The sequence below is a fragment of the Elephantulus edwardii genome, unplaced genomic scaffold (assembly GCF_000299155.1).
Source record: "Elephantulus edwardii isolate Elephantulus edwardi_28Jun2011 unplaced genomic scaffold, EleEdw1.0 scaffold00116, whole genome shotgun sequence".
Lineage (NCBI taxonomy): Eukaryota > Metazoa > Chordata > Mammalia > Macroscelidea > Macroscelididae > Elephantulus > Elephantulus edwardii.
In genome coordinates, this window is record NW_006399866.1 from 5,463,969 (window position 1) to 5,486,053 (window position 22,085).

The 22,085-nt window shown below is 39.7% G+C and overlaps 1 protein-coding gene across 3 annotated transcripts in view; it reads right to left on the reverse strand.

Moving 5' to 3' along the window:
• The window catches only part of GARNL3 (GTPase activating Rap/RanGAP domain-like 3), a 243,864-nt gene that overhangs the window by 88,158 nt on the left and 133,621 nt on the right, over window positions 1-22,085 (reverse strand). For all 3 annotated transcript variants that reach the window (XM_006892544.1, XM_006892543.1, XM_006892542.1), the window contains 2 exons: window positions 8,423-8,487; window positions 4,964-5,027 (listed from right to left, as the gene is read on the reverse strand). In XM_006892544.1, coding sequence (XP_006892606.1) covers window positions 4,964-5,027; window positions 8,423-8,487 — 129 coding nt within the window. The remainder of the gene's footprint in view (window positions 1-4,963; window positions 5,028-8,422; window positions 8,488-22,085) is intronic.

Sequence of the window (22,085 nt, forward strand, 5' to 3'; positions counted from 1 at the left end):
CATGGACGATTTTCTTGATATCCTACCAGAGCTCATTTGGTCTACGCTCATTGGTGCTCAAGGCCTCAAACCTGTTCCTGAGATGGTTTTGAAATTCGAGTGGGATAGACTTAAGATCAAATTTTGGTTCCCGTGGACTTGATTTAATTTTCCTCAACTTCAGCTTGAACTTGCATATGAGTAGTCTGTCCCACAATCAGCACCTGGCCTGGTTTTCACTGCTGATATTGAGCTTCTCCACCGAGTCTTTCTACAAATGTAATCTATTTGATTCCTATGCCTGCCATCAGGTGAGATCCATGTGTATAGCCTGCGTTTATGTTTCTTATAAAAGGTATTTGCAATGAATAAATCATTGAAGGTGCAGAACCCTATCATTCTATCTCCAGCCTCATTTCTCTCACCGAGCCTGTATTTTCCAGCTACTGAACCTTCTTCTTTGTTCCCAACTTTTGCGTTCCGGTCGCCCATTATTATCAATGCATCTTAATTGCATGTTTGATCAACTTCTGACTGCAAAAGTTGGTAAAAATCTTCTATTTCCTCCTCAGGCCTGTGGCCCTTGGGCCAAGAAAATTTGCATCAGCACCTGGCTTCAAATGGAAGACAAGCTGTATTAACCCATGAGAAGGCAATACTGGAATGGAAGTTGCACATTACAGTTGTACTTAAGAACTTTAAGTTGAAGTCATATTGGCTGCATCATAAGAGACTCACAGCACCATGATATGTTCAGAATCACAGAAATCCTGATGGCTTGAGACTTAGGCCATTACATCAGGGGCTGGTCAATGGGAGATGGGTATTGAATGGTGTAGGCAAAAGGAGGAAGGGATGGTGGTGGAGTAAGGAAGCGTCGATGGGCTGTAACATTGAATCTACTGGTCATTGTTATAACTAGGCAATTGTCTTTCATCAGTTCTTTTCTGTGGAATGCTTGTCTGTCAGATACTATTATATATATTTAAAGATTGAGACAGACTAGGAAGAAGGATTGGCCATCCACTTCTGAAAAGACAGGCCTTCAAAAACCCTATGTACAGTAGAGCACAGACTATCGCTTATACTAGCAGACATGGCAATTGAGACTGAGATCTTAGAAATGGAAATACAGAGAAGAAGGAACAGCTGTAAGCAGACACTAGTGATTGGAACATGGAATATGAGAAGCATGAATGTAGGAAAATTGGACATTGTTAAGAAAGAAATGGAACACATAAATATTGACATACTAGGTATAGGCGAAAAGAGATGGCTTGGCATGGGACATTTTGAATCAGACGATTATATGGTTTACTATGCTGGGGATGAAAAGGTAAGAAAGAATGGGGTTGGTTTCATAATTAAAAAAATCATTACTAGATCCATCCTGAAAGACACATAGACATTTTATTTAATAGGAAGCCTCTTTTGTTCAGAATTCTATTCGTGCATCTCTATTGTTTCGAAATTTTGGGGGAAAATGATACATTTTTCACTATGGAACTTTGATTCCATTATATTTCATATTTGCATGCCACTGTATATTGTATTAAAAACTTCTCTTTTTAAATTTTTAATTGTGATTTGGGTAGAACTTAACCAAGCAAACTGGTTTTGCATTCAACATTCATACACATTTTGAATTGTGACACTGACTGCAATCTCCTCATTGTAACAGCACTCTTCCCACTTCGTCCTTACTCTGCATCCTTCTTTCCTATCCTTCCTGTCTTCTGAGCTTCACCTGTGGGTAGATGTTGCCCTTTTGACCATGTGTAGTTAGCTGTTGTAAGGAATGCTGTATTTCACCTGACAGGCCTGCTGACTGTTTGGCTGAGAGTTGAGCCATGGGAGTGAGTTTGGTTTTAGTCGGGTATTCTTAAGGACACTGAGTTTCTGTCCCACAATTTCATCCATTCCTTCAAGGACTGCTATTGTCATCCCTTCCAGAGAGATCAGCAGTAGCTGGAGGACACCATCTCGTTCTTGTCTTAGGATCATGGAAGCTAGGGTTCAAGTGTCCTTTGGATTAACTGAAAACCCTCTCTCTTTCCATAGTTTCTTCTGATCTTCCCTATGACCATGTGATGCTGTTTAATTGTTTTTGATTCACAGGTAAGGAATTGGAGGTTTGGGAAGATTGTTGGTTAAAGTCACAGAACCTGTAAGTGTGAGAGCTGAATTTAGTATTCAGGTGAGCAGGACAAGGAGAAGTGCAAACTTGTCTGTTCCCAACTGCCACTAGCTGGACAAGCCTTAGGACAGGGACACTTTTCAATTAGTTTCTAGCCTAAGAATAGAAATTGCTCCTTAGTGGGCCAGGCTGAAGGAATGTGAATTCAGAAACTAGTGCCTAACTACTTAATTGGAAGGGATGCCATAGAGCTGTTAGGTTACATTTATTTTGTGGATTTACTCTACTGTAGGGAGCCCTGGTGGCCTAGTGGTAAGAAGCTGTGTTGCAATTACAAAGGCACATGGTTCAAATCCACCCACTGCTCTGTGGGAGAAGGATAGGGAAACTCCTGTGTGATTAACTGCCTCTGAAAACCCACTGGAAGGTCAGCCATGAGTCAGTTCTAGTTTTACTATATTGTATTACATGCTCAGAAGTGGACAGCCCTGTGGTGTGTACTGGTAAGCCAATGTCCCTTTTATATGACTTAGGTTTGTGACATTTTTCTGTTCCTGAATCAGTAACCATCAGTTTAGTCATCTTTTTGCTTGTTTCCTAGTTGATAATTTTAGCCAAGAAGATAATTGTGCTAATAATGGTGTTTCTTAATTCATTTATACTGGCATTGTTGGGTTTTTTTAAAAAATAAAATTTTTATTTTACACTGGTTTACTTACAAAGTTCATAATGGTTTTGACATGTGCACAATCCTAATCATTAGTTTGGGAGTTGAGAGAGATTCTTTTTATCTAGATGGGGCTTGGGGGAGGATGATTTTCTAAACACCACTTTCCCTCAAGAGTAAGTTAGCCCTACAGATATTTACAAAAACTTGGCTATTTAAGAAAGTCATGTAAAAAAGTTGATGGATAGTAGCGGGAAGAAACACACAGACACTCAGGTTTCTTTATCCATTTAAAATAAGATTATTGAACATTGTTTTGGGAAAGACTTTAGTCAAGAAGAATATGACCTTCAGTGTTGTACCCAGAAAACATTCTTTAAATAGTTCCAAACACCTTTCTACTATACAGAAAGAGGCCTTTAAAACATAATTAGGGGGAAAAAACTCCACAAAAAAAAACAATTAGGATTGGGGTGTTTTTGTTTTGGTTTTTTTTGTGGTTGTTAATTTTTGGATCCTGTGATTTTTAAGAACTCCATCCTCTAAAGCTGCTGTTCAACAGTTTCTAAGGAAAATCTGAGGATAACAGTGATACTCCTGCTGAATTTCACCATGCAGGGAAAAGCAGAGCGCTCGCCAGCGAGAAGAAGCCCCCGGAGATGGAAGCAGCCCTGGAGATGGAAGCAGCCCCGGAGATGGACGCAGCCCCAGAGATGGAAGCAGCCCCTGGAGATGGAAGAAGCCCCCGGAGATGGAAGAAGGCCCCGCAGATGGAAGAAACCCCCGGAGATGGACACAGCCCCAGAGATGGAAGAAGCCTCTGGAGATGGACTGACACAGTGACTCCAACAGTGGGCTTGAGCAGGGCAAGTGAAGAGAAACCTGGGTATTTGTGGTTATCAGGAGCTGAACAGCAGGAAAAATAACACAACAAAACTAGGGTTATTGTTTCAAGTGTACAGAGTTTCTGTCTGGGACGATGCAAAAAATTTTTGGAAATAAGACAGTGGTGATAGTTGTTTTTGCCTTCGAGTCAAGTCCAAGTCATTGCGATCCTATGTACAACAGCTCTGAACCCAGCTCTATCTTGAGCCAATTTCACTGTCTCTGACATTGCTGAATTGAACATTTAGAGAAAGATCTATATCTCTATCTATCTATCTATCTATCTATCTATCTATCTATCTATCTATCATCTATCTATCTATCTATCTATCTATCTATCTATCTATCTATCTATCTAATCTCAGTACAATAAAAAACAAAACAAAAGATAGAGCGGATAACTTTGTTCTAAAAGCAGTTGCACTTAGGGAGGTCTGGTGGTGTAGTCTTAGGGAGCTGTGCTGTCAATGCAGAGACTGTGCCTCTGCTGGTAGAATGGACCACCCAGCCACTCTTTGGGTGAAAGATGGGCTCTCTTCTGAACAATTTAAAGCCTTGGAAATCAGCTGGAGGGTCAGCTGTGAGTCAGTTCTGACTCAATGGCAGGAGATGACGATGGTAATGATGCTGAAGAATTGTATTCTAAAGATATGGAGGTAATTATACTACACATGCTCCAATCTATGCTCACACTGTTGGAGCGACTTCGTTAAAAAAAAAAACCCAAATAAAAGCAGGATGCTTCTCTGCTTAAACTTGACTTAAACCTGCTGCTTCCTGGATAGAACCTGCCTCACCAGCCTCTGACCCCATCACTGTGCTCTGGTGTATCCAAGCTCTCGAATCTCAGCTCTGACATATGACTGGCACATCACTAGTGACAGATGTAATATAAAATCCAAGGGCTAGGTTTAAAGTGAAATTGAGTACAACTCTATTACAAAAGGTTATTCTGTATCATTTTATACCACACAGAAAAAGATTGGCTTTTAAGCCAACAAAACCCTTCTGAACAAACTCTGTTGGATCAGAGATTGAAAACATACACAATTCAATAGTTTTAGTAGTGACTGTGTTATTTGAAACATTTAGGGATCTTTTGAAAAGTATGCATTCCCAACCCCTAAATCAGATGGATCACCTCAGAATTTCCAGTGTGGAGTTTTAGCACATCAGTTATTTCTAAAGCACCACAGGTGATTTTATCCTACTCAAAGAATCAACTGATGATCTGTCAATTCTATCAGATCACTGTAATAGATTTTATGTAATTGTGAAACATAAAATTTCATTACCTTTTGTATTTCAGGATGAAAAATTTCCCTGGGGCCTTTCTCAAATTTGTCCAGATTCATGGCACTGAAAGAAAATGGAAAGAATGAGCCACAGTACAAATGGGGAAACATAAATAAAGTGGAGTTAGACTCAGTTCTTCAGAGAGTATTAATCATTTCTTCTAGAAAATTAGGTCTGGATTCCATAGAGGGCTGCTTGCATAGGAGAACCAGAGACAAATGAATATTCAATGAATATACAACAGTAAGCAAACACCAGGGAGCTCTGGTGGCCTAGTGGTAAGGACCTGCACTGCCAATCTGAAGGCACTAGCTGCTCCATGTGGTTCGAATTCACCAGCTGTTCCATGGGAGAAAGATGGCAATCTCCTTCCATGAGATTTAGTGCTTCTGAAAACCCACTAAAGGGTCAGCTGGGAGTCCATTCCAATTCGACAGTACGTAACAATAAGCAAATACCAGTTACGTAAGTAAAGTAATAGATACTTTACTTATAAAACTGTATTCTTGTAAAACTCATACAATGAGGGAAGGCAGGCACTACTGGGAGCCTCTGTTTGGGACATGCTTAACTAATCTTTAAGATTCTTTTATTTACTGATATAGTGATTTATTAATATTTACATATTAATGATAAAGTTATATGTGATTAAGATTGATGTTTCTTTCTTCCTTCATCGATTCCTTGCTGCTCAGGGCGAAAGTCTGTCTTTAAGCAGACTGCTGTTTTACTTTGGACTGTATCATTTCTTTGAATACAAGTTCTTATTGAGGGAGAACAAGGAAGCTGAACTATATACACATCCATTTTTATACAGGTTTCCAATACTTATAAGTGAAAGAAAAAATATAACAACTAGTATTTACAAAGTATTTGCTATTTGCCAGGCACTGAGCTAAATGTTTTACATGGGTTATCTCATTTTGTTCCTATGATTTGAAGTACTATCTCATTCCCACTGTAAAGATAGGGAAACTGAGGCTCAGAGAAGTTAAATAACCAAACCAAGATGACAAAGCTAGTAAGTAGCAGAACCAAGATTTGAACCCAGACTTAATCTGACTCCACAGCATTTATTGGGTTATGGACTTAGAAATAAATAATATTTTAAATTGCCAGGCTCATAGTTATGATAAAAGAAGCTAAAAACCTTTCTTTTGGCAGCGATTACAGACGTCTCAATCTTCTATATTTTTAGAAAGCTCTTCTTGCTGTAGGATGCCTGGGCTATTTGTGGTGAACAGGAAAAGTAGAACTAAACCCGATGATCCACTGCTTTAGTGTTAATCATAGCAATCCTCCACTGTGTTACTGAGACTGAAACTCTTTCTGAGAGAGCTCTGGTGATGTAGTCTGTCAAGACCTGTGCTGCGAACCCAAAGGCTGAGCTTCTCCAGTGGTTCTAATCCACCACCAACTGCAGGAGACAGATGGACAGTGTCCTCTCACTACAATTTATAGCCTCAGACCCCAGACGACGAGGGTCACTCTGAGTTGGAAAAGACAAAGGGTTGAGTTTTGTTACTCTTCCCCAGGGAGGAGACTGCCTGTTTTTCTCCTACAGAACGGCTGGCAGATCCAGTCTGCTGACCTTTCCTTTCTTTCAGTTAACAGCCTACACACATGGCTTCACATGACTAGGGCTAAAGCTCTACCCAAATAATGAAATAACCCTATAATGAAAAAGAAATGTCCCATCTTTAAACACGAAGAGGAAGGAAGCTGAAGCAACTTCTTTTTTTAGAGGAAAAAAATTTCACTGAATACTAGTATTACTCATAAAGCAAGTTAAGATTTATGGTTCTTTAGAAGCCACCAGGCATTTCTGTGCACAACAAAAAGTGTTAACCTCTGCATTTATGCTTTAACTCAGAGTTCAGACTCTCAGGAGAAAAATTAGGTCTACTGTAGAGAGGAAAATGTCTACAATCCGTGGACCAAATCAAGCTTGGAAATGAAATAAAACAAAACAAATTTTAGCTTTTCATCTCAATGCCTGTTCATCAGCAAGATAAAATCCCTAACTGATAAGTTTGTCACTCTAAGAAAACTGTTTAAAAGGGATATATGATTAGATATTATTATGACAGGTGTCCAGAACAAAGGTAGCATAGTGGAGTGGACTTGGGGGGAGGGATTGAATAACAATGAAAGAATTTTTTTTCTTTTATTTTTCAAAAAGAAAAGCGAATGGTGGGGGAGGGGTGGGCAGGGAGAAAAGTGCAAAAATGAATTAATGGAAATCCAAGTCTCTGTAAACTTTCATTAAAATCAATTAAATAAAGAAGACCTTTTGGTAAATGTATGTGGTATAGGGAGCTCTGATGGCGTAGTTCACAGGAAGTGTGCTGATAACCCAGAGGTGGTGCCTTACTGGTTGTTTGGAAAACATGCAGCTCCGTGGGAGAAAGACGGGGAATCTCATCCTGTGCAATTTACAACCTTCAAGACCTGGCTGGAGGGTCAGTTAAGAGTTGGTTCTATGTCTGCAGCAGTGAGAGACAGTGGTGTATTACAGATTACCTGCAAACACCAAAAGTACCATCTACCATCACCTAATTGGAGGAAAATCGTCATGTGATTTGGCATTTAGTGGTCAACACTCAAGCCCTCTTGGCACAAGGATTTCTCCTTCAATCCCAGGTTTGCAGTTTATTAGGCGTGAAACCTTTTGTCAAATCTTTTTCTAAGGGTCACATTCCTCCTAGGCAGTAAAATGGAGATAATACTAGATCTACTTTACAGAGCTGGCTTGAAGATTTAATAAGAGATTGCTTGGAAAGCACTTTGTACAGTTCCTGACAAAAAGAAACTATATACTTATGATGATACAACAGCCTTGTAGGTGAAATAGCAACAGGCTCAACCTGACTAGCAGAATTCCCCAGGAGAGGCTGCCATCCAAGCACAGGAGCGGGAGGAGAGGGAGGTGGAAGGTGGGGCGCTAGCGGCAGCTGAGGGAGGGGCAGCATCCAGATGTTTCAGTCATTTCACTTTCTGTTTGGCAAAGAATAAGCACATTCTTTTCAGAGAAGCCTTTGCTGCCATCTAGGTTTCTGTTTCAAAGAGGAAAAATACTGATCTTCTTTCGAGGCCAAAAAGTATCTAAGCATATGCAAAGGGAAAAAAACTAAGCTGGCCACTAATACAGAATGGAGAGGTGCTTGAGAATGATGTGGAATGAGGCCTCAGATCCACCACACGGCAGCTGTGATTTTGGACAGGTGGCTCATTCTCTCTAAGCCTCCATGTCTTTAACTACAGAAAGGAAAGAAAAATAATGCCACTTTATAGGGCTGTTGTCAAGATAAGGTAAAGTGATGCATGGTCAGTGTGTAGCAAAATGTCTGATACATAGTGAAGGATTGATAAAACAAAGTCAACAGCAGAATAACCATTGAGGTGAAGGTGGGTGGATTATGAAAGTTTACAATTCCTGGAGTTAGGTTTCTACTCACCTTAAGATGGACTTCACAGAGAGAGTTTTTGTGGGACTGTAGGGAAGGCATATTTTCTGGGTACCCTGAAAAGTAAAAATACACAATCAGTGTGAAGTTCTGACATTTCTGTCTTAAAAAGAACCACATCTGGCCATTGTCAGTGATGGCAACAATGGGCCTATGGTGTTCATTTAAAAATTGGCTTTTCTAGCTATCACGTTAGCCCCCACTAATTTCCAGCTACCTTACTTAACTGGGGACACACGGGATTGCAAATAATCAACAGCTGTGGGACTAATAAAAGAGAGAGAGTGAGTGTGCTTTTCAAACAGTAGTGAGATCCTGGTAGTGTTGGTGGTGGAGAGCTTGTGGCTTTGCTGTGGAGAGACTGTGGCAAGGTATAACCTGAGGCTTCTTGCATTTGTGCTGGCCACAGTTGAAGGTTTTGCTTGCCAGATGACTGAAGCAGAAGGTTAATTATATTTGCTCTGAGGCTAATTTAGCTGGATGATTTGGATTTATGCTACTGAAATGAACCAGGACTTTCACTAACTGAGGAACTGTGTTTTGCTGCTAACCTGGTTTGGGACTTCTGAACTAAAACTGGACTTGCATTGGGTGGCATTCTTTGCTTCCCTCCCTCTCCAATATATTTCTCTAATAAACCTCAAAACTGTGAGTAAAGTCCATGAGACAACAATGAATACTGGAAACTAATGATTGGTAGAAAGAGTTGCAAGAGCCTGGGTTGGGGGGTGGTGGCATGTGTGATTGAGCAGCTATCTATTTGCTGTTATGGATATTCTTGATGGAGACAGTTCTCCTTTATCAAGCATAGAGAAATCAGGCTCAGTTACCTCTGTTACAACTGCTCCCTTTACAGGACCTTAAAATCAGCAGAGACTGTGAGGATGGCAAGGGATGGGGCAAGGCTTTGTTCCATTGTACATGAGGTCACTGTGAGTCAGAGCTACCTCAATGGCACATAACAACAACACTGTGAAGATGGCAGAGGACTAGGTAGTGTACACAGGATTGCTACACTTGGAAACTGCTTCGATAGTACTGAACAACAACAGTATACTGGAAAAATCTTTGTCAGTCTTGAAAACATCTACTAATCTCCGCCGCTAACATTTATAGATGTAAGGTGTTATTCTTTATATACTGACTTGACTGTTTTCAGTACCTTCGGTTCTGTGGTGAGCACATGAACCATCTGAACCTGATAAGTGAGACTGGTCTATGTGTCAGGTATCTGCTAAATATCCACTACTGTTAAGAATAGTCGTGACAAATTCAAAGGAATGGAATGTGCTGTCTCTAAGTAAAATACTTTTTAAAAAAATTATTATTTTTAATTTTCATGAAAATTTACAGAAACTTTGGATTTCCATTCATTCATTGTTGCACTTTCCCCCCCGCCCACTCCTCTCCCCTAGTTTGCTCTTCTCTTTGAAAAGCAAAAGAAAAATTCTTTCATTGTTTTACAATCCCTCCCCCCAGATCCACTCCACTCCACTTTGCAGCCTTCATTCTGGACTCCTGTCATGATAATAATACCTAATCACATATCTCTTTTAAACAGTTTTCTCCCTCATCTGTTTCAGTGTAGTATACATTATTGAACCCATCTTTCTCAGTCTCCCCTCAACCCTGGTGCCAGTCCTATTTTATAACAGTGGCACTAGGCAGTATTTGTCCTTTTGTGACTGAGATATTTCACTAAGCATGATGTCTTCCAGGGTCACCCATTTTGAATAATATTGCGTGAATTCCTTGTTTTTCAATGCAGCACAGTATTCCATTGTGTGAATATACCACAGCTTCTCTATCCATTCGTTTGTTGATGGGCACTTAGGTTGTTTTCCAAGTCCTTGTTATTGTGAACAAAGCCACGATAAACATGGGTGTGCATGTAAAATACTTTTCAAATTAGAAATCATTATTAATTCTTCGGAGTTAAAAATAATTTGTACCTCTATGTTTCTCTGTTTACTTAAAGTTTGTTTCTTCTATCCTGAGGGAGTATCTAATGCAACTAAACAGTAAGAAGTGCTCTCTGTGAATCCTTGTTGAATGAAAGGAAAAGGCTTTTCCAAATGATTCAGCCCTATGCCCTAACTAACTAGGATAAGTGCTGTTTAAAAAAAATTAAGAAAAAAGAGATGATACAGATTTATAATCCAAAAGGAATTATACTATATAGTTATTAAAGAGAAGTCATTACCTAGTTCACATTTAAAACTTGCTACCTAACTTTGACTTATAACAAAACTGCCATCACAAACAGGTAGGAAAAGGTAATGACTTTTCTTGTTGAAATTGGGCAATAGAGTAAACATGACTTTCCCCTTTGGTTTTCAGGGCACATCTGCTAACTCATCTGCCCAAGTTCTGGATAATGGTTTAAGCTTTGAATTCCTCAAATTCTCTAAGCCCAGGATCTTGCTGGTTAAATTTAGCACACATTTCCTGTATAATCTGATAATCTCACCCCCACTCCAGCAGCAGGAGAAGAATGTCTTCCCAGTTAAACACCAGAAGGTAGACTTTCTGATGGATTCTCCATTAGCTAAGGAAATGAAGCCAGATATTATTATATTTTGTGTTAGAGAGATGTAAAACATTTTGCAAATGTAAAAGAGTATTATGAGGAAATGTCCAACTGCTTTCCAGAGTGTTTGTACCATTTTACAATTCTACCAGCAGTGCATGAGAGTTCCAATCTCTTAGCATCCTGTCTTTTATTGTTTGCTGTGTTGTTAAACTTTGCTACTATTACTGGGATGAGATGGTATCTCATTTTTGTTTTGATTTGTATCTTTCTTACTGCCAGTGAGTCTGAACATTTCTTAATGTGTTTGTTGGCCATCTAATGTCTTCCCTTGTGAAGATCCTTGTGAAGATCCCTGTGAAGAGCCTTTTGCCCATTTTTTTATTGCATTATCAGTATTTTTCTTGTGTCCAACTATTTTACTGCTAGATATACACCTCAAGGAAATCAGAATAGAGACCTCAATAAAGATATGTACACCTATGTTCATAGCAGTGTTATTCACAATACCAAGAAAATGGAAACAGCTCAAATGCCCATTAACAAACAACTGGATTGAAAAACTGTGGTACATTCACACAATGGAATACTATGCAGCACTAAGGAACAACATGGGAGAGTTTAGAGAGCTGAATGAAATAACTCAGTCTCATAAAGAAAAGTATTGCATAAGGCAGGGCAAGATGTATAAATGTTCAGAAGGAGAAGCGGAAAGGAAGAAGGGGCGGGAAAAGGGGAAGAAGGAATATCATGTGGATAGCAGAAGTTGGCGGGTGGATGAAAGTAAAGGAATTGGGAAGATTAAATGGGGACTTGAAAAAATAATAGACATAGATCAATAGTAATTAATTATATACAATATAATGTACATGAATGATTGCATAAAACACATTGTACATGAATGAAATGCAATGTATATGAAAGATTATTTAAAATGCAATGTACATGCATGAAACAATGTATATGCATGACTGTATGCAAACCAATAAAATATGTAAAAAAAGAATATTATGATATGGACACACTTTATCAAATACACATGTCCCATGTACTCTAGGAAATACATATGGTTTAAAATAGAGGAAGGTATATCAGGACTTTATCCTTTTTCTGTATCTGCTCACTCTGTATGCTGAGCAAGTAATCTGAGAAACTGGACTTTATGAAGAAGAATGTGGCATCAAGATTGGAGGAAGACTCATTAACAACCTGTGTTATGCAGATGATAGAGCCGTGTTTGCTCAAAGTGAGAACTTGAAGTGCTTACTGCGGAAGATCAAAGACTACAGTATTCAATATACATTACATCTCAATATCAAGAAGAAAAAAAATCCTCACCACTGGGATGATGAGCAACATCATGCTGTTTTTGTTGCTATGTGCCATCGAGTCACTTGCAACTCATAGCAACCTTATTACAATTGCCTTAAAACCTGCTCTATCCTGTGCCATCCTTATTGTTTTTGACACACCTACCTTCATTACCCCAGTCACTGAGTCAATCCATCTTTTCAAGGGTCTTCCTCTCTTGTACTGTCCCTTGACTCTTCCAAGCATGATGTTCCTCTCCAACTACTAGTCCCTCTTTGCAACATGTCCAAAATATGTCATACAAAGCCTCAGAATCCTTGCCTCCAAGAAGCAGCCTGGTTTCACCCTCTCTTGAATGAACATGTTTGTTCTCCTGGCAGTTTGTGGGACAGTCAATATTCTTCTACAGCACCACAGCTCAAAGAATCAATTCTCTTTCTATCAACCCTAGTCATTGTACAGCTCTCTGATAGATAGCAAATAATTGTAAAGACTATGGCCTCCATCAGGTGCACCTTAGCCTCCAGACTGACATCATTGCTCTTCAGCTCTAGAGAGGTCCCTGACAGCAGACTTTTCCAATGCAAATTCGTCTTTTAATTTCCTCCCTGCTGGTACCAAGAGTGTTGACTGTGGAACCAAGCAAACTAAAGCTGCTAACAATCCCAGTCTCATCATCATCTATCATGATGCTGCCAATCAGCCCAGTGGTGAGAATCTTTGTTTTCTTTCTTCTGAAAAATATGTTTTCTTGATATTGAGCTTCAAAGAAAAGACAGAGAAGTTGTCAGTGATTTCATCTTACTTGGATCCACAATCAACACCCTTGGTTGTGGTTACTGTTGTTGTGTAACACTGAATTGGATCCAACCCATGGCTGACCCTCCAGTGGTTTTTTAAGAGACAACTAATTGCATGGAAGGAGACTGCCCATCCTTTCATGGAGGACCTGGATTTGAACCATGCACCTTTGGGAATGCAGCACAGCTTCTTGCCAGTAGGCCATGAGAGCTCCTTATCTTTGGTATGTATTGCATTGGGAAAGTCGGCTTGCTGTCAAGGACCTCTCCAAAGTACTAAGAAGCAATGATGTCAGTTTAAAGACTAAGATATGCCTCAGTTAGGCCAAGGTCTTTTTAATACTTTACTATGCATTGAGAACTGGACAATGAAGAATAGATGACTTTGAGTTATGGTGTTGAGAAGAGTACTGAATATTCCATGGACTACCAAAAGAACAGATATGTCTTGGAGAAAGTGAAAGCAGCATGCTCCTTAGAGGAGAGGATGGTGATGGTTCATCTCACATACTTTGGGCATGTTGTTAGGAAAAGTCATTCCTTGGAGAGGGACATCATGCTTGGAAAGGTACAGGGTCAGTGAAAAGACAGGAAGACCTTCAATGAGATAGACTGACAAAGTGACTGTAGCAATAGGCTCAAGTATACCAGAGAGGATAAAAACAGTATAGAGTTCAGATTTGTTGTTCATAGGGTTGCTATGAGTTGTGCTTGACTCAATGATATCTAACAACAACAAATGTCTGACTAGTGAAACCCGAGTTACTTCTGTGCCCACTGGGCACTGGGGTTACTTATATGGTGAGCCAACCTATATGGATGAGGATCTTGAATCTGACCTTTTTCAGCTCCCACTTTATCCCTCCCTCATAAATACACTAAACGTGGTTTTGAAGAGAAGTTAAGGGTAACTTAAGCAGGAATGTGTGGAAAAGAAGAGATAAGAATTCAGATTGTTGACTGCATGACAGTAAGATCTTCAAAAGCTGCCCATACAGATGTGAAAACCAGGGCTTAGGGTTTAGGAGATTGTGGATGTGTATTTCCCTCCACCTCCTCACAATATAATAAACTTCCTCTTCCCATAAAAAAAAGGAAGACTCCAAACAAGACAAATCCGTGACTGTAACAATGTTGTTGTTAAGTTGTTAAGTCGAGTATAACTCATAACGATCCTATGAGTTGTTATGACTGATCTGAACTCTGCCCTTTCCTGTGCCGAATCCATCATCTCGGGCACACTTGAGCCTGTTGTTACAGTCACTGTGCCAATCCACCTTGTTGCGGGTTTTCTTCTCTTTTGCTGACCCACCACCTTTCCAAGTATGATTTCTTCTTCCAAGGACTGGCCCCTTCTAATGTGCCCAAAGTAAATGAGATGAAATTTCACCATCCTTGCCTCTAAGGAACACTCTCATTGCACTTTCTTCAAGACATATTTGTTCTTTTGGCAGTTTGTGGGATATTCTGGGCTCTATGGAACAGGTTCTCCATGTAACAAAGGACTCCAGCATATCTGAGATTTGAAGATGGTACAAGAGAAAGTAAGGCTCACGTATGCTGTTTATGCCATCAATGGCACCTAACAACAAATATTATGGCTAGCCTTCACAGTGGTTCTGGGGTTTAAATCTCACCTCCTTCATTTTTCTAACACTGGCTAAGACTAATCCCATGGGTTGCCTCTTGTTTGTTACATACTTGTGTTCCTTTTGTCTGGAGTACTCTGTCCCCCTACTGCTACTCTTTATGTGGTGGTTCCTTTTTATCTTTCAGGTCTCTGTTTAAATGTCCCCTTCTAGGAACACTTTCTCTGAATGCTTTATCTTATCTGAAGCAGGTCAAAGAATATCATTCTCCACCTATGTTTCCTTTTTACTGCTTATCACATAATGCTTATGGTGATGTTTTAGAGGAAATCTTCTTCTTGTTGTTGTTATGTACCACTGAGTCACCTGCGATTCATAGTGACCCTATAAACATTAGCTCTGAAAGTACCTTATCCTGAGCCAAGCTCATTATCTCCAATAGACTTAATCCTATTTCAGTCACTGAGTCAATCCATCTCACCCTGGGTCTTCCTCTCCTGCCCTGTCCCTCCACCCTTCTTAGCATGATGTCCTTCTTCAAAGACTGGTCCCTCCTGGCCACATGCTCAAAGTATGTGAGATGGAATCTCAAAATCCTTGCCTCCAGCTAGTTTCACATTCTCCAGGATGGATGTTTCTTCCCCTGGTAGTCCATGGTATGTTCAACACTTCTTCAGAGCCATCAAGTGGATATAGCTCATAGCGGCTTTAAAAAACAGATAGGCACCCTGTTCTATCCTGCACCTTCCTTACGATTTCCAACATATCCACTGTTACGGTCACTGTGTCAGACCATCTTGTTGAAGGTCATCATCATCTCCTTCACTGACCCTCTACCCTTCCCAGCATGTCATCTTTGCCAAAGAATGACCCCTTCTGACAATATGTCAAAGGTATGTGAGGCCTTATTTGTCTCTAAGGAGCATCCTGGTTACAATTCCTCCATGACAAATTTGTTTCTTCTTTTGGTAATCAATGGTCAAAGGAGAGGAAGACCCTCCGTGAGATGGTTTGACGCAATGGACTCAAATGTGCTGGGGATGATGAGGATGGTGAGGAATAGGACAGAGTTCACGGAGTCACTATGAGTCACACTCATTCGATAGCATTTAACAATAACAACAACGGGCTATTTAGTATTCTTCCACAACACCACAATTCAAAGGCATCAGTTCTTCTTTGGTCTTCCTTACTCATTGCCTAACTTTCAGATGCAAACAAAGCAACTGAAAACACTATGGTCAGGTGCACCTTCATCTTCAAACTGCCATCCTTGTTCTTCAGTGATTGAAATGGGGGCCTTGACTGTAGATGTCCCAGTGAAACTCATCTTTTGACTTCTTTTTAGTTTTGTTTTCTTGCTGTTCACATGAATCCATATTGAAGATAGTTGTCTTCGTTCCTCAATAAATGCTTCAGGTCTTCTTTACTATTCTATAAGCAAAGTGTGTCATCTGAATATGCAGGTTGTTGATGAGTCTTGTTCTAATCTTGATGTCACATTCTTCAATTTGTCCAGGTTTTTGAATAATGTACTCTGCATAGAGATTCAATAAATATGGAAAAAGGATACAACCTTGGCACATGTTGTTGTTGTTATGTACCATTAAGTCACTTGTGACTCATAGCAACCCTATATACAACAGCTCTGAACCCTGCTCTACCCTGAGCAAATCTTACTGTCTCTAACAATTCTACCCTCATTACTCCAGTCACTGAGTCAATCCATGTCATTGATGGTCTTCCTTTCCTGCTCTGTCCCTCTACTCTCCCAAGCATAATGTCTCCCTCAAAGGACTGGTTCCTCCTTTCAACATGCTCAAAGTATGTCCGATGGAGCCTCAGAATCCTTGCCTCTAAGGAGCAACCTGGTTTCACCCTCTTGAGGACAAATCTGTTTGTCCTCTTAGCAGTCCATGGTATATTCAATACTCTTCTCCAGGACCACAGCTCAAAGGCATCAATTCTCCTCCTATCATCCCTAAATACTGTCCAGCTTTCTGATGCATAGCATATAATTGTGAAGATTATGGCTTTGATCAGGCATACGTTAGTCTCTAGACTGAGATCATTGCTCTTTTGGTACTTTGGAGATTTCCCTAATAGCAGACTTTCCCAATGCAATTAGTCTTTTGATTTCTTGGCCTTGGCACATGTTGTTGTTATGTGCCATCGAGTCATTCGCGACTCATAGCGACCCTTTGTACAACAGCCCTAAACTCTGCTCTGTCCTGTGCTAATCTCACTGTCTCCAACACACCCATCCTGATTACCCTAGTCACTGAATCAATCCACGTCATAGAGGGCCTTCCTCTCCTGCGCTATCCCTCCACCCTACCAAGCATGATGTCTTTCTCCAAGGACCGGTCCCTCCCAACAACATGTCCAAAGTATGTCAGACAAAGCCTCAGAATCCTTGCCTCCAAGGAACCGCCCAGTTTAACCCTCTCCAGGATGAACCTGTTCGTTATCAAAGGTATCATTTCTTCTATCCTTCCTAGTCATTGCCCAACTCTCTGACACATAACAAGTGATTGCAAATACCATGGCCTGTATCAAATTCACCTTAGTCTCCAGAGAGACACCCCTGAGACACCATTGCTCTTCAGTACTTGGAGAGGTCCCTAACAGCAGACTTTCCCATCACAATATGTGTTTTAATTTCCTGGCTACTGGTGCCAAGAGTGTTGACTGTGGAGCCAAGCAAACTAAAGCTGTGAACAATCTCAATATCTTCACCATCCATCGTGATGCTGCCAATTGGTCCAGTGGTGAGTATCTTTGTCTTCTTGACATTGAGCCTCAATCCATATTGAAGGCTACAGTCCTTGACCCTCTGCATTAAGCGCTTCAGGTCCTCCTCAGTTTCAGCAAGCAGGGTTGTGTCATCTGCATACGCAGATTGTTGATAGATCTTCCACCAATCCTGACACCACATTTCTCCTCATAGAGCCTTGGCACATAACTTCCTTAATTTTAAACCATGAAGGATTCCCTTGTTCTGCTCAGAAACTACTTATGGATTTCACACGGGCATAATGAAGTGCTCTGTGGTTCTCATTCTCCTCAATGTTATCCGTAATATGTTATGATCCACACATCGAATACCTTTGTATAACCAATAAAACACAAGAAAACATTCTGGTATTCTCTGCTTTTAGCCAAGATCCATCTGACATCAACAACAGTAACTTTCATTGCACAACCTCTACTGAATCCAGCTTGAATTTCTGGAAGTTGTTTGGTGATATACTGTTCCAGCTACTTCTTAAGAATTTTCAGCAAAATTTTACTTAATGTGATATTAGACGATTAAATTTTTTTTTTTTTTAGAATGGGGACACATATGGATATCTTCTAGTCACTTGGCCAGGTAGCTGTTTTAATTTCTTGGCATAGACTAGCAAGCATATTCAGGGCTGTATGTGTTTGTTGAAACGCCTCAATTGATTTTCCATATATTCCTCGGGTTTTATTTATTTCTTTTTTTGGTCAAAGCCTTCAGTGCAACTTGAACTTCTTACTTTGTTACTCTTGGTTCTTGATCTTACGCTACTTCCTGAAATAGTTCAGTGCAGTGTCGACCATTTCTTTTTGGTTCTGTTTGCTATTACTGTTGTGTACCATCAAGTCAGAATGAATCCACAGCTGACCCTCCAGTTAGTTTTCAGAGGCAGTTAAGAATATGGGAGGAGACGGCTCATCCTTTTCCCATGGAGTAGATGGTAGATTCGAATCATATCCCTTTGGGTTTGCAACATGGTTTCTTACCACTAGACCACAAGAGCTCCCTATAAATGACTGCTTATAAATGTCAGCCACATATCATCACAGTCTGCCACTAGGGTGTCTAAAAGTCTGCAATGCATCTGTTTTAACATATTGAGGGACACTAACTCAGTAGCTGCAAGAGGTGATAACCAGAAAAATTAGAGCTCTGAGAAAAAGGCAGTGTTCTTCCTTGCTCACTTTTGACCCAAAGCTTGCAGGAATGTGCCCCAATGAGCTGCTGAGAGATTTAGAGATGTGCAGAGATAGGGGACAGAGATAAGGCTAAAGAGTTCACGACAGATATGACTGCATAACAAGGAGCACTGGTTGGGACTACAGATTTTAGAAACAAGTGCTTCCCAGTGACCTAGAAGCCAGAAAGATAATTTATATTTGTGTAGGTAGTTTAGAGACCAGATTAGTCACTCCTCAGCAGAAACCAGGAAAAACCTCAAGTGCCCTGTATGGGTTCAATGTCCTCTTCTGCTACCATGACAGCTCATAAACCCTTTCCCCATGTCTCCAAATAACTTCAAGTGGAGCAGGAAGAAGGGGAAGAAATCGAAAAGACTGCTCAAAAGAGACAGCATCACCCACAAGAGAGTATTTAAACCAGAAGAGATTGGGATACTGTAATTAGCAAACTAAATAATTAAGTAGGGGGGTGGGGAAACCAGGAAAGAAAAAAAGTAGGCCAGAAAACAGCCTGTCTGCTGCAGATGATAAGAGGCTTTGGACAAAGGCACTGTCTCCTCTCAATAGGTGAGTAATGAGAAAAGACTATCATGCATGCACTTGAGAAAAACTGGTTCACAATTTTCCAGCATTCTCTTCAAAAACTGTTGCATAAACTTTGCTTAAAGCACAGCTATGCTGATGACAAGACTAACTCCAATTACAGAGGCACGGGGAAGGGCAAAAGGGCCAAAACTTTTTGCAGGAAATAATTAATGAGTAAATCCTAAGTATATTTTACTGTAACCAGATTTTTGCTCAGGAGAATTTTCTGAAACATGAACATTTATATAAAACTAGAGAAACACTATAAAATTAGTAAACAGAACTTTGGTGTTATTAGTTACCACATTCAATAAATATTTAATGAGCTTATGTGCCAGGAACTGGGTTAGATGGTAGAGACATTGAGAAGAAAGCAGCCATGTCCTTACTTTCATGTAATCGACAGACTAGGGAGAGAAATGGAATAAGTAAAAGATACATATATAACTAGTGGTTCACAGTGGTGAGAGGTTAGCCTTTGGGATGGAGGTACTGCCTGGTGTGCCACATACTGGCATGAGGCTTTAGCCATGCCATTTAACCTTTCTGAGCTATAATAACCTCTATTCAGCTAATGAATTTAGAGGATGTAGTGCTTGGCATATACTAAGTGCTCAATAAATGTTTATTATTACTAATTACTTCAAATATTCTAAGGTGTGTCTGATTGAGGCCATGGTCTTTTCCACTACTGCTATACATTTGAGAACTGGACAATGAATAGGAATGACAGAAGAAGAATTGATGCCTTTGAGTTGCGATGTTGGAGAAGAGTACTGAATATCCTATGGACTGATAAAAGAACAAACAGGTAGGTCTTAGAAAAGATGCTCTTTGGAGGGAAGGATAGTGAACTTTGTTTTTCATTCTTTGGACATGTTGCTAGAAGAAGCTATTTCTTGGGAAAAAATATCATGCTTGGAAGGGTGGAGGGTCAGCGAAAGAGAAGAACACTGCCAATTAGATGGACTGGCCTAGTGACTGCAATAACGGGTTCAAGGGTATCAGAGATGGTGAGGACGGCATAGGATAAGACAGGATTCAGATCTGCTGTTCATAGGGTCATTATGAGTCATACTGAACTACACCTAACAACATTACTGTAATATTGATACTGCTATTGTTTTTTTTCATTTTTATTTATTTATTTATTTATTTATTTTATGTGTGCACCGTCAAATTAAATCTGACTGGTACAGGAGGCGATTGTTCCTCCCTCTTCAGCAGAGCATCTGGTGGATTTGAACCGTGCACCTCTGGGATTGCAGTGCAGTTTCCTGCCACTAGGCCACCAGAGCTCGCCTGCTATTCTTAATATTTTAAAAAATGTAACCTATTTACTCTGTAGTGATTCCTGAAAATGATTTCTGGGTTTTTGAAATTGTTGCTCTATTGTTTTTTCTTTAAATTATTTAATAGTTTCTATATTCTTTTCTACAAATATCTACATAATAACTTTTGATACACCAAGAAGTCAAGATAAAAAATCAGTACGCAATTATTAAAAATATTGGATTTCAACAAATGTACATATCAAAGGAAACAACCAAACAAAATGGCTAACATTTTCCAAGTTGCTTCAGAATCAAGCATTGTAATCACCAACACAAGATTAAAGCATTTTATCCTTTAGATAGCTAATCAGATTAAGATTTAATGATTTGGGACACTGAGTAAATGTGGATTTTCAAACAAGATCTCATTGAATGTAATGAGATCTTAAATCCCCATCATTCTGTAAGCTCCAGCTTGGTACTTTCCCTTACAAAGGAGAAAACAAGGCTAAGATGCATTAGCAATCTTGTCAACTTCATACAAAATGAGCCCATTACCAAGGTAATTTGAACCTAATTTGCTTGACTCCAAACCCTTTGCTCTTTCTGGTATGGCACTTTGTGTCTGTAAAAATTCCCCCAGAAGCAGAGTGGGAGGGAAACAAGTGAAAAATAATGAGACAAGAGGAAAAAAAAATTAAAGAGGTGAAATATGAGAATTACTAAAAGAGAATTCAGAAAACAGAAAATAGCAACAATAATGAATGTTAGGAAACTTTTCTGAGTTGAGGAAAGCCCACCGACTCTAGGAAGAAAGCCCTTCCTTTCAGGTAATTGGTCTGAGCTAAGTGTCCAGAACTCTCCAGAGAGAGAATGCTTGCTTTGTTGATTACTGAGTTTGCTTTATCTTTTCTGAAAAATTTTATCAAAAAAAGCTAAGCCTAAAACAAATTCTAGATGCAGTGATGGGCTGTGTAAATAACTTTGTATGGGCTGTGCAGTGGAAATAGCATCATATGGGCTGTGCTATTATTGTTACATGCTGTTGCTGCTTCTTTCTTTTTAAAAAATTATTATATTATTTATTGTGATTTGAGTGAAAGTTTTAAAAACATATTATTTTTTCATTCAATCATTCATACACATTTTTTAAAAAAATATAACATTCATGTTTACTGCAGCATAATCTACAAGAGCTGGATGGCTACAATGGCTAAGGAAGTTGATACGTTGATGGAGGACTGTGCAACACTAAAGAATTCACAAAACACTACACAACACAAATGAATCTAGGTGACACCAGGCTCAGTGAAACAGGTCAATCAGAAAAGGAGCAGTATTGTATTAGAACATGATTATAGCCAGTCCTTAGAAAAAGACAGTACGGTAGGAAAGCAGAGGGTTGGTAAAGAGAAGAAGACCATCAATGAGATGGAGGGATATGGTCATTGCAATAATGGGCTCAAGCTTGCTGGAATTTGTGAGGATGGTGCAGGATCTGTTGTCCAATCTGTGTCGAATCTGTTGTCCACAGGGTTGCTATGAATCATAATCAACTTGATGGCACATGGCAACAACATCATAAAGCAATATTTTCAA